Source organism: Manis pentadactyla, chromosome X (genome assembly GCF_030020395.1).
Source record: "Manis pentadactyla isolate mManPen7 chromosome X, mManPen7.hap1, whole genome shotgun sequence".
In the NCBI taxonomy this organism is placed as follows: Eukaryota; Metazoa; Chordata; class Mammalia; order Pholidota; family Manidae; genus Manis; species Manis pentadactyla.
The window spans coordinates 20,539,105-20,552,064 of NC_080038.1; the positions used below are offsets into that span (position 1 = coordinate 20,539,105).

Sequence of the window (12,960 nt, forward strand, 5' to 3'; positions counted from 1 at the left end):
CTCAACTCAGTAGGCGTCATCTCAGGATTAGACAGGTATCAAGCTGTGTAACTTTCGCTGTAACTGAAGGGCCATATTCCCACGGGAAAGTAGGGGGCTCCGCAGAGCCCCAGCCTACCCCAGCGTGCCCCACCCCCACTCTCAACTGTCAGTGACTCAAACATGCAGATAGCCCTAACACCCATCACTTCTGCCTAGGGGATTTGGGAGGTTGGATGCTTTAGTCTGAAGGGGTACCTTCTAATTCAGCAGAGGGTGGAGTCAAAGGACTCTCGTTAGAGTTATATCTGAGGTGACAAGCCCCTACAGAACAGAGGAGGTCCACAGAGTCCCATTTGCACCTGTTTTGAGGGTTCCTAAAACAGTACTCTTAAGGGAACCAGCAGAGGTGGCGTTTCTTAGAGGCAAGGTAGAATCTCCCTACTGAGGTTGTGCATGCCATCTCTTCCTCCGTCTTTTAGGGTGACCTTGTCATCAATCTGATTGTGTGCACTTGTGCCTGTTGTCCTTGACCAGAATCATGCCTCGTGGTCAGAAGAGTAAGCTCCGTGCCCGTGAGAAACGCCACCTGGCCAGGATGGAAAGCCAGAGCATAGAGGGTGCTCAGGCCACTGCTGCAGCAGCTGGAGAGGCCCCCTCCCCTGCCAGTCCTCCCTCTGAGCGAAGATCTCAGAATGTGCCTGCTGCTGAGACACCTAGCTCTCCTAGGGCTTCTCCCAAAACTACTGCCAAAGCTGCTACAAGTGCCAAGTCAGATAATGATGCCAATAGCCAAAATAAGCGAAGCTCAAGGTCCTCACAGGGCGTTGAGGACTTCGAAAGAGGTCCTTTACACAGCATGGTGGTTTTGTTGGTGCAGTACCTAATGCAGAAGTATCAGAAAAGGGAGCCAATTACAAAGTCAGACATGCTCAAGCATGTTATCACAAAGCACAAGCATCATTTCAATGAGATCTTCAAGAGAGCCTCTGAGCACATGGAGCTGGCCTTTGGTGTTGATTTGAGGGAGGTGGATCCCATCAGGCACTGCTATGTCTTTGTCAACAAACTAGACACCGCCTTCGATGATCCGACCAACGGTGAAGAGAAGATGCCCAAGACCGGCGTCCTGATGATGGTGCTGGGTGTGGTCTTCATGAAAGGTAACTGTGCCCGGGAAGAAGATATCTGGAAAGTGCTGAATGTAATGGGTGTCTATGCTGATAAGAAGCATTTCATCTATGGGGATCCTAAGAAGCTTGTCACCGAAGATTTCGTGCAGCAGAAGTACCTGGAGTACCGCCAGGTAGCCGGCAGCGACCCTCCCTGTTATGAGTTCCTGTGGGGTGCCCGGGCCCACGCCGAAACCAGCAAGATGAAGGTGCTGGAATTTCTCGCCAAATTGCATGATAGCGTGCCGAATGCCTTTCCATCCTGGTATGAAGAGGCTTTGCAAGATGAGAAAGAGAGGGCCCAAGCCAGAGCTGCAGCCAAGGCTGCAGCCAGGGCCCGCATTGCTGCCAGGGCCAGCGCACGGGCCACAGCCTTGGTTCGCAACCCCTCCCAACACTAAGAGAAGTCTGAGGTTGTCTCTTCACTTTTTGTTTGAAAGGTGTGTCCGCAATGTAACGGGGGGGTGGGGCGGGGGGACGGGCTGTGTGAGCCTGGGTGGGAGGGAAGGCTGTGGAGGGGGCGGAGGGGGATGGACAAGCGTCTTTGTGCTCCTGTTGTGTATCTGTAACTTGTAACTTTACTTTTTTTTTTTTAGGTTTTACTGAAGCTGAAGCAAATTTTTTTCTTTGTGGAAGGAAAAAGCAGTCAATATTCTAAGTAGTGATGGTCAGGGTGGGTCCGGAGGGAACGCAGGAATATCACCTTTCTGTTTCTGTTCTATATGGTAAATTGAGACTTCTGTCTAGCCTTATTTTTTCCTTCCTTTCTTTCTTTCTTTCTCTCTTGCCTTTTGTTATATTTCAGATGTTTCTTTAGTAGAAAGTTTAAATAATTTCAGAATCTAAGCTCATTAATGATTTTGGTTGCCTATTTTTTCCTGTTCAATAGATTTAAGAGAAGGTGTTTTATTATTTTGCAAGTCAACCTGGGAAACATTTCCTATTTACCTAACGAGAACAAAAAAACATGGCCTTGTAATAGGCATTTCCTTAGAAATGTGCAAAGAAAAAAAAGCAGTAAAATTATTGAGATCAAAAATAGAAGGCAAAGAAGAAAAAGTTGTTCAGTTCCTGGTTTCCCTTCCACATTTTAGTCTGTTCTGTAAAAATAAAAGATACAAACCTGGATTTGCTTAGCTTATTAGAGAATATAGAAAAAATGAAATGTTTTGAGAGAGAAATAAAATATTTGAAAGCAAGAATTCATGTTCTCTGGCTCATTCATTTCCCAAATATCAATAGAACATCTGCTCTTTGAATGTCACTGTTTTGGAAGTGGGGAAACTAGCATATGAAACACCTCTGCCCTTAGAATTTTACCCTCAAGGAACGGTAATCATAGAGGAAAGATGGCGAAATAATCTGTAAGACATACAGGACAAATGAGAAGGAGTCAGGCAGTAAGGCAGCAGGGGGAAGGTTAGGAGAAGTGGGATGGGGAGGGTGTGGGGCTGAAAACAATAAGGAGCAGTTTCTCTGGGTAAAAGCAGCTTGGGTGAGGGCAGAACTGCAATATTTCCAGAATCTCTCAGCTGGCCCTGGGCATCTCCATATCAATAGGTATTTCCAAGGGGTAGAGAGAAGTAGCACATCTCCATATCAATAGGTAATTACAAGGGGGAGGAGGGCATAATTGGACCAGAGAGGTTGGGTGGGGCCCCTTTTTGCACCAGGGTCCAGAGAGACAGGGGTGAGCAGAAGTGAACAACTGCTTGTAAGCAATAAATGCGTTTCTCCCACTTTATTTCTCCCTTTGACTGATTTCAGTTCAAAGGCATTTTGCCTTGGGCTGAGAAAATATTTCCCCCTCACCAGAGTTACTGTGGGTTTGGGGATACCACCAGCTCCTCAGTGGGATATCCTATGACTGCAAGCTGGTGGTGGGCTCAGTGAGGCCGTGCTGCTGGTCAGCACGGGCCACATATACAGATGGTGCTCCTTAGTGTTGAAAGACAAAACACTGGAAGTTAAACCTGCTCATAAGAGTTCCTTATATTTTTAATCAGGTATACAACATAGTGATTCGACCATTGTATACATAATGAATTGCTCACCACAATAACTGTAGTTACCCTCTGAGAGTTACTTAATATCATTGGTGAACCAGAGGAAAACATCCTCCTGTGGCAGAAATGATAGGTGTCCTACACTCCTTTTCACATGCAGTTGAACACAGAGCACGATCTAGATGTTTTACACACTACATCTTTAAGGAATTTCTAAAATAAGGCCTCCTTAGAAATTCCACAAAGAATAGAGGGGGTTGTTTTCATACCAACTTTAAGAGTTGCTCTTTTATTGAGCATCTACTCTGCAAGGAAGGTCTCAAGGAGGTGAGGGCCTTGTGAGGGCAGTGGTAGAGGGAAGTGCCTACCGTACTAAAGGAATATAATTGAGAGTCCTGTGTGAAGCTGAGGGTATTCCACCCCAAAACAGAAGGGGCAGCAGAGATCCCACCGTGTTGTAGGCCTAGAGATACGCTATTATGACTGACGGGGAGCGAAGCGCTCCCCAGAGCATCCCGGCAGGAGAGATCCCACCCCAGACGTCAGTCTAGAGAGACTCCGTAATGATTGATGGGGAGAGTAGCGCTCCCAGAACATCCGGAGCAGCAGAGATCCCGCCCCTGCTGTAAGCCTAGAGGGACTCCGTTATGACTGACGGCACTCCCCAGAATATCTGGAGCAGCTGAGTTCCCGCCCTTGCTGTCAGCCTTGAGGGAGAGACCCCGTTGTTGCTGACCGCGAGTGTAAAGTCGCTCCTTCTCAGGCGCCTGAGGAACACGACTTTGCCTGAAGCGGGAAACCACACAACAGGCAAGTGAAGTCCCAAACCCTATGAGGAGTTAAGGGGAAGGGCCTGAACAAAGGATGAGAGAACCCCTCACTCCACAAGAGTGGTGGAGGCGGCTCCTTGTCCCAGTCGTAGTGGTGTCCTGGGCAGCTCATCAGGCTGAGGGAGAGTTCTGCCTAGAGGGTCTCGGGAAGGTGAGGAAGGACCGTAGTTTAAGGGGGCCGCCCCAGGGCAGCAGAGGGAGAGAAGACGCCAACAAGGGTGTAGGTGAGGAAACATAGGCTCAAAGATTCACCAAAGCCCGCCCGCCTTCCTCCCGGACCCAGCCCACCCATCCCCCAAACCGATGGGCTGAGTGGAGGAGGGGCGTGGCAGTAACGGGCCAGGGGGTGGTGGGAGGGCCTGTCGGGGCTTGTGTGATGGCGGTGGGCCCGGGTGGGGGTGTTGTGGGGGGCAGAGCAGCGGGACGGGGGATGGAGGAAGGGGCTTGGTGGGTCACAGCAGTAGTTGGGTGAGTGGGGGTGTGGGCCGCCAGGCAGAGTAGTGGTAGGGGTGCCATAGCGCTGTGGCAGGTTGGGGGGTTGGGGGTGGTTGGCATGGTGCTGTAGCGGGCACGGGGGTAGTGGGGCATGGCAGTGGTGCGGGTCACCGCAGGGAGCTGGGGACGGTGGGGTGGGGGTCTGAGGGACACGGCAGGGGCTGGGAGGAGGGGAGCTCCATGGCAGCCAGCAGGGTGTGGGTGTGGGGGGTGGCTCACAGCAGTGGGCTGGGTGGTGTGGCGGCCAGCCGGGGGTTGGGGCATGGTGGTGGGCCAGGTGGCGGGGGGACTGTATTTAAAGCGGAAGGTTTATCCTCTGAAACTGGAGGATTTCAGGCCTTTCTAGGGGTTTAGGTGAGGACCATGATGTCTGAGAAGAACACACAAAATGAGGGTACACGGAATCCATCCCCTGTTCTCAGCCCTGGAGACCATGGGCGGGAGGGTCTAGGGGCAGGCCACGACACACATATCCTCCTGGGGGTTCTCAGGAGATGACGAGTCCCAGCTATGCCTCGGGGAAAGATTGAGGGACAGTCCACCATTGAATAGTTCACAAGATATTCTGAGCCCCACCTCTGCATTCAGAACGTGAAGGCTTAGGCCAGGGCTGTCAGGCTGAGGCTCAACTTCACTTATTTCCATTAAATGTAAGGGAGAAAAGATATTTTGTGTGAGGGTGCTGCCAGCAGGCGGCCAACGGGAGGTGTACCAGGAAGTACCGCCTGACCAAGCACCCTACACGAGAACTGCGGACCCGAGCAGCTCTTGAAGGAGAGTGCTCCACCTAACTCTCAGGTGGGTGTCCACCGACTGGGATAGGGGCTAAGGGACTCCTTCTTTTGCTCCTCCTGGTTCTCAGGGAGGTGTTGGCATTGGTGCACCTTTACAATAGCAGAATAGAGGGGGCCTAGGACTTGCCAATAGCTGACATTACAATCTTATTGTGAACTGAAAACACCCCCACACCCAAGAACAGAGGCTCCCCACTGGCAGCCTCTGCTGTCACCCCAGTGATGGAGCTAGTAAGCTGTCATCTCAGGTTTCCTCCGAGGTCCTCTGTGATGTTCTCAGGGAACAGGATGACCAGAACAGGAGCCCTGTGGGGACCTAGAGTAGAGCCCCACGGAAACTTGCAGAGGTGGCCTTGGTTAGAGCCAAGGTGATCTCCCAGCTGAAGGTGCTCACATCCTCGCACCTTCCCTCCCCCAGGTATCCTTACCTGCTCACAGCCTGCCCACACTCCTGCCTGCTGTCCTTGACCAGAGAGTCATCATGCCTCAGCGTCGGAAGAGTAAGCGCCAGGGCCGCCAGACACAGCACCAGGCCCAGGGTGAGACCCAGAGTCGTGGGCAAGCTCAGGCCACAGCAGCAGCAGCAGCAGCAGCAGCAGAGCCCACTCCCTCCTCGTTTCCTCAGTGTGAAGATCTTATCCAGAGTCTGCCTGATGTTGAGCCACGTAGCACTGGCCAGCAGCCTCAGGAAGCACCACCTGTCACCACTGCATCTACTCACACTACATCTGATGAAGCTTCTGACGACGAAGATCAGGATAGGCCAAGGATTCCTGAGGTTCCACTGAACACTGAAGGCTCAGACAAAGGTTATTTAGTCAAGAACAGTGTTGACCTGTTGGGGTACTTCCTTGTGCAGAGGTATGAACTGAAGCAGCCCATCCTGAAGGAAGACATGCTGATGATTATTGGCAAAGAGAATGAATACCAATTTCCTGAGATCCTCAAGAAAACCGCTAAGCATATTGAGATCCTCTTTGCTCTTGACCTGAAGGAAAGTGACTCACCTAGACCATCATATGACTTGGTCAGCAAATTGAAGCTCCCCAACAATGGGAGGGTGCGTCCTGGCAGGGGCTATCCAAAGACGGGTCTCCTGATGCATGTTCTGGGTATCATCCTCTTGCACAACAACTGTGCTACTGAGGAAGACATGTGGAAACACCTGAGTGTGTTCAGCCTATATCCTGGGAGGAGGCACTTCTTGTTCGGGGAACCCAGGAAGCTCATCACCCAAGATTTGGTTAGACTCAAGTACCTGGAGTGCCGCCAGGTGCCTGGCAGTGGTCCCCCTCTCTATGTGTTCCTGTGGGGCCCCAAAGCCCACGCTGAAACCAGCAGGATGAAAATCCTGGAATTTATAGTGAACACCAAGAGAGAATTTCCCAGTGCTTTCCCATTCTTTTGTGAAGAAGCTCTGCAAGATGAGGAAGAAAAAGCCAAAGTCACAACTGCAGTCAACCTTGGCACCACTGGCAGAGTATCTGTATACCTTCCAGGGCCATGTCCAGAAGTATCTTCCCACCCCTACTGATGACTGAGAATTTTTGTCCTCCAGACCAAATACATGATCGAATCACGATAGCGGTTATATTCTTAGAAATGCAGAAGAATCCCATAGGAAAATAGTTGGGGTAATGGGATAGAAAAATTAACCATGAACAATGTTAGTTTACCTGTTTATTTTAGTCCTTAGTTTCATAAAAGTGATCTATACTTTGCTTTTCATAGCTTGTTCAGTAAAGAAGAAAATAAATCTTAATTAATTAGATGTCATGTTGACTGGTTCATTTATTCACCATACATTGAGTATCTGCTCTTTAGAAGACTCTCTTACTATTGGGCATGCTAAGATAAAGAAAATCCAGCCTCTACTCAAAGAATTTTAGAGCTTTTGAGCTGCATGCATCCAAGTTAAGATGTTGAAATACCCTCGATGAACTACAGGTAGAGTAAAAAGAAGAGGGAATTTCTTATAAGAGTAGTTAAGTGGGAATTTCTGGAGCAAGGCAGTTCGGGACTGTCGGAAACTGCAAGTCCTCAGTAGGATGTAATTTTACTTTACACTGTGTGGTGGGCTAGTTCAAGTTGCGGAACTGGTGGCTAGATGCCCACCTTCCGGCGCTATGCTTTGGAGTTAAACAGAATCCCATTTGTCTGCTTGGGTTACTATTACAAAATACAAAGGTTTGGGTGACTTAAACAACTGACATTTATACTTTAACAGCGACAGACACTGGGAAGTCCACAATCGAATGTGACAATGGACTCAGTTTCTGGTGAGATTTTTCTTCCTGGCTTGCAGTGTCCACCTTCTCCCTGTGTCCACACACAGCACAGAAAGAGGGGCTTCTGGCCTCTCTTGCTACTCTTACAAGAGCACTAACTATATCACGGGCACCCCAGTTTCATTACCTCACCTAAACCTAGTTACCTCCCAAATACCATCACACTGGGGGTTAGGGCACCAACATACCAATTTTGGTGAGGGACACAAACATTCAGTCTACAGTGGAAAACTGCAGCTTTGATTACTTTGGGATTGTGGGTAAACCACAAAGAAATCGCCGCCTAGGGCAAGAAAGGAGGGTGTCCGTTGCACTTGCTCCAGTGCGGAGGAACACAGTGTTCACGAGCAAACCAGGTGTTTGTGCACATTATCTACAGGGAGTTTCTGAGAAATAAGGGTGATACTCCCGTGAGGCGAGATGCCAGGAAACCTCTGTGCTGGCACTATTTGCCCAGAACTGCGAGAGCCATAGCCTGCTGCATTAAAAGGGCATTTTAATTAGAATAACTCAAATGTAATTTGACGAACTCCAAGGGAGTGCTACCTTCATGGAGCGGGGAGCAAATATAAACAGAGGTCATTTGGAAGGAAGGGTTCCGTGGGGGGATGGGAGGACTTGCACCTTGACACAAATTCTATGAGTCTGATTCATATCCAGCTGGGGAAAAATTCGACACCTGAATTAAGTGACAGATGCTCTAACGGGAAAAATTACTTTGTTTTACTAGTTAGGGAGAGGTTTTGTTTGATTCAGTATTCTTTGTGCAAGAATATTGCATGTTCAATGACAATTCCTGGATTAAAAAACATTCCAAGGGTGGTGGGTGGTATGACCTAGGATCAAAATAATAATGTGAATTGCCATTCTTTAAATGTTAGGGAGTATTCGCTGGTCATCTCCCATGTGGTTTATATATACTGTACACATTGCAACAGTACTATAAAACAGGGCTTACCACACCCACCTGGAAGATGAGGAACTTGCAGTTTTCTCAACTTAACAAGACTGGTTGGTAGCAGAGCTGGGATTAGAGCCCTGGCCTGAGTTTGACTAACGGCCACACTGTTCCATGCCTCTCACCCCGAGGCAGACCTTGGGTCTCTAAAATCACTTCTGTGTTCGCTATTCCAAAACATATCTCAGGCAATAAGAAGGCACTTTAGCCGAAGTACTGAAAGGAGGTCTATTGAAGGGATGGCAAATCTGAGAACAAATCAAAATGTGGAGATTGTCCTTGGGTTCTATTTTCCTGGGATCTTCCTGAGAGTGAATTCTGCCCAGGAGCTGGTACATTGCCGAGCTTCAGCTCTTCCCATCATTACAGCGCCTTTTCCTTAGGATTTCCCCAGTGTGCCTACCTTCGAACCCCAGAACCTGACTGGCCGGCCAGCTCTTCCCTGTGGCTGCCTCTGAAGGCTGCACTCTGGTCTCAGTGCAGCAGACAGCCCATGTCACCTGCTCGTCCCGACTTAGAGCATCTCAGCCCCCTACCGGTCCTTCCTCCTCCGCGGATATACAGCGTCTTTATGTCTGTTTATGTGGTAATTTGGAGATCTTCCTTTGTCTCTCTCTTAGTTTTAAAACGTTGTTCCTTATAATAGGTGGTTTAAATAGCTTCTCATTATAAATTTATGAATCACCTTTACACATTTATTAATGGGCGTCGAGTTTACAACTTGGAGTTTTTAAACATTGTGAATCAAATTGGGAAGCTTTCCCACTTATTTTTGATGCAGAACAGGATGACATGGCACTGTCACAGATTTTAACTTTGGAAAGGTGCAATAACTCACTAGTAAAATAGTTGCGGTCAAAAAACAGAGCAGAACAAAATGAAAAGATTGTCGATTCCTGTTTTCCTTATCTTTTTTAGTCTCTCGTTCAGTAAAATTAAATGGCATACCTGGATTTGCTTAGCTTACTTAAGAATTATGGAGAAATTCAATCTCAATAATTAGTTAATATGCTCATTTGCTCATTTATTCCCTTTAAATTAATTGGACATCTGCTCTTTCCAATAGTCTGTGCTATTGCTGGAGACATTCGGATTTCTGTATGTAGGAGCAGTAATCTTATAAGGAAGATGTTAAGATACTATGGTAACCCGGAGGGACAATTAAAAGGAAAGAGGGAGGGTGCTGGGGTCCAGATGACTACAGTGAAGTGACAGTACAGCATACATGCTCCAGGTCGGCTTGAGGAACTGCAAGTTCTTAGGTGAAACTGCAGTTAAGTTTAGCTATGTAAGGTAAGGCTGAGCGAGTGAGGATCTTCATAGAGCGTGTCTCAGAGGTGAGAGACTTAAGCTTGTCGTGCCAAATGGCTTTTGAATCCTGGATAAACTAGAAAACTTCCACTGGTAGAGCTAAGGCAGCTTTCTGTGCCCTTTTCCATTGCATTTGAACACTGTTTACCAAATAATTGTGCTACCTATGTCAGCCAAAAACTTGCACAGTTTTTATTTTGCAATAAAAATGTTGTATTTTTATTTCATTTAGTTCCAAATATTTTTTTTAGTTTCTCTTGAGATTTCTTCTTCTACTCATGTTTTTGGAGTGTTTTATTTAATCTCCACGTTTTCGGGTTTTATCTTTCTGTTGTTCATTTCTAGTTTAGTTCCATTATTGTCTGAGACAGGTATTGTATGATTTCTATTCTTTTATATTTAAGATGTGTTTTATGGCCCAGAATGTAGTGGATCTTGGTGAATGCTCCAAGTGAGCTTGAAGCAAAGTATAGTCTGCATTTGTAAGAAGTAGTCTGTAGATATCAATCAGATTCAGTTAATTGATGATGTTGATGAGTTCGACTATGTTCTTACTGATTTTCTGCCTGCTGTATCTGTCCATTTCTGATTGAGGGGCATGCAAGTCTCCAACTCTAATGGTGGCTTCATCTGTCTCCTCTTACGGTTCTATCAATTTTTGCCTCACATGTTCCGATGCTCTTGGTAGTTGCATTGCTATGTCTTCTTAGAGATTTGACCCCTTTTTCATTATGTAATGCCCTTCTTTATCCCTTATTACTTTCTTTGCTCTGCACTCTGTTGTGAATGAAGTTACTTTTACTTTCTCTTGGTTAAGGTTAGCCTGGTATTTTGTTTTCAATCTTATTACTTTTAATCTACAGGTGTCTTTATATATAGAGTGGGCTTCTTATAAACAACATATAGATGAGATTTACTTTTTGTTCCCTGCTGACAATCTTTTGTTTTTAGAGTGTTGATATCCAAAGCAGCTTTTGAATCACTTGCATTAATATCTATCATATTTATTACTGTTTTCTATTTGTTAATCTTTAAAAATATTCTTACATGCTTTTCCTGTCTGTTGTTAGTTTTTAGGTTAAGTAGCTTGACTAGAGGAATCATTTCATAATATATATGTATGCAAAACATTTCAGTGCACACCTTAAGTATATACAATGCTTACTTGCCATTCATATCTCAATAAAAGTGGGAAAAAATGTTGAGCATTTTATGCAATTCCATTTTCTCTCCTTTTATGAATTATCCATTTTTTCCCCTTTTTTCAGTGGTTGCCCTAGTGCTTGCAGTATACATTTACAACTAATGCAAGTTCACCTGACCACTTTACTGATAGTACAAATAGCTTATAATCACAAAGTATTCCTAATTCCTAACTCCTGTCCCTTCTATCATTTCTGTCATTCATTTCAGTTATACACAGCCATAATCATCTATTACATTGTTGTTATTATTTTGAATAAATTGATATCAGTTAGATCAATTAAGAATAAGTAAAATAAGTATTTTGCCTTCACTTATCTCTTCTCTGAATGCTCTTGTTTTCTTATATGGATTCTATATCATTTTCCTTCTTTTTGAAGGACTTCTTTTTAACATTCCTTGCAAGGTTAAACCCACTGATAACAAATTCGCTCAATTTTTGTTTTTCTGAGAAAGTATTTCTCCTTTTTTCAAGGATAACTTTGTAAGATACAGAATTCTAGACTGGTGGGGTTTTTTTCCTCAACACGTAAAAAAATTTCTTGACAACATTTAAATATTCCTTGTTTCTGTGATTTCTGAGGCCAAGTCATATGTAATTCTTATCTGTCCTCCACGATAGGTAGGTTGCTTTTCCTTTGACTTATTTCAAATTTTTCTTTATCTTTGTTTTTCTGCAGTTTGAGTATCATATACTATAACATGTGGGCTTTCCCTCACGACCAAGCAATTCTCCAATACTCAGTGGACACTGACTGGGTGTCCTTCAGGTTTAACTCAAGCCTGACCCCATCCACCTGGAGAATGCGTCAGGTCCTCCAGGCTAAGGGCTCAGTCCCCCAAGCCTGCCTCCACATCATATGCCAGTCACGAGACCCAGGAAGTGACTATAGCAAGGAGCAACCTATACTTCTGACTTACTGGCTGCAAAGTTCACAAGTGATTGTCAGTCCATCCCCCTCCTTAAACTGGAAAGGCTGTATGGGACTGGAGTTGTTTACTTCCCTTCCACCACATGGAAGACTAGAAAAGGCTAGAGCTAAGTATTTCCTTTCTCCCACTTCAGCTGAACTGTGATCAAAGTCTAATTTAGGCTCTGATAATACAGTTTCTCCTGAAGACAGGCCTTATTAAGAGGAATGGAATGCTCTGGAATATTCTAAATGATCACTTTTCCCTCCTCCTGCTGGAAGCCCAGTGGAATTTTTTCCTAATCTTTATTATGAGAATCTGGTAGAGCTCCTGGAGGTAAAACATACAAATGTGCAGAGAGTTTTTAACTCATGGACTTTTCCACCAAGAGTGCCCAGAAATTTTTTAATTACACAGGTCTTCAAACCCTGATACTGGTTTCCATGCAGGTTTCTGTTACTGGTTAGTTCTGATTCTCCATATTGCCGTTTCTGTCCCTCCATTTTGGGGGGCATCAGTTTGCCCTGTGATCTTACTTGTCTGGAAGATCTAAGATTTGTTGATTTTTCAGTTTGTTCAGCTTTTTACTTGTTAGGATGGAATGATAACTTCCAAGCTCCTAACATTCCAGACAGGGAACTGGCAGCCCATTATTTCTTCAGTTATTCTTTCTTCCCCTTTCTTTCCTTTCTATCTGAGGCTCTCATTATATGTATGCTTTTACATTTGAGTGTCTTTCCACAGGTCTTTTAGGCAGTTCAGTTTTCAAAATTGTTTTTTCTTTTCAGTTCTTCACACTGCATAATCTCAATTGATCTATAGTCAAGTTTTTGAGACTTTCCTCTGTCCCTGGACCATGCCTGGGCAGCCCTGGCACCAGGACACCATAGCCAATGTCCACGTGGTCTCCAGCCACCCAGCTAAAAGCACCCAGGCATATGCAGTCTACCCAGGTGATATTCCTTCACAAGGCCATGCTCTTCAGACTGGGAGAGGCAGCTCTTTTGCCTAA

At 45.8% G+C, this 12,960-nt stretch overlaps 2 protein-coding genes across 2 annotated transcripts; both read left to right on the forward strand.

Annotated features, from left to right (window-relative positions):
• The first annotated feature begins 520 nt into the window (after positions 1-520).
• LOC130681998 (melanoma-associated antigen B18-like) lies at positions 521-1,552 on the forward strand. The gene has a single exon (XM_057495998.1). The coding sequence runs from the start codon at positions 521-523 to the stop codon at positions 1,550-1,552; it is 1,032 nt and encodes a 343-aa protein (XP_057351981.1).
• A 4,205-nt stretch (positions 1,553-5,757) lies between these two features.
• LOC118926194 (melanoma-associated antigen B5-like) lies at positions 5,758-6,905 on the forward strand. The gene is given in 2 exon segments (XM_036912766.2): positions 5,758-6,759; positions 6,762-6,905. Coding segments are annotated over 2 exon segments (1,146 nt in total).
• Positions 6,906-12,960: the final 6,055 nt, after the last annotated feature.

Coding starts and splice junctions, on each gene's coding strand:
- LOC130681998 (XM_057495998.1), top strand. CDS start 521: ATGCCTCGTGGTCAGAAGAGTAAGCTCCGTGCCCGTGAGAAACGCCAC.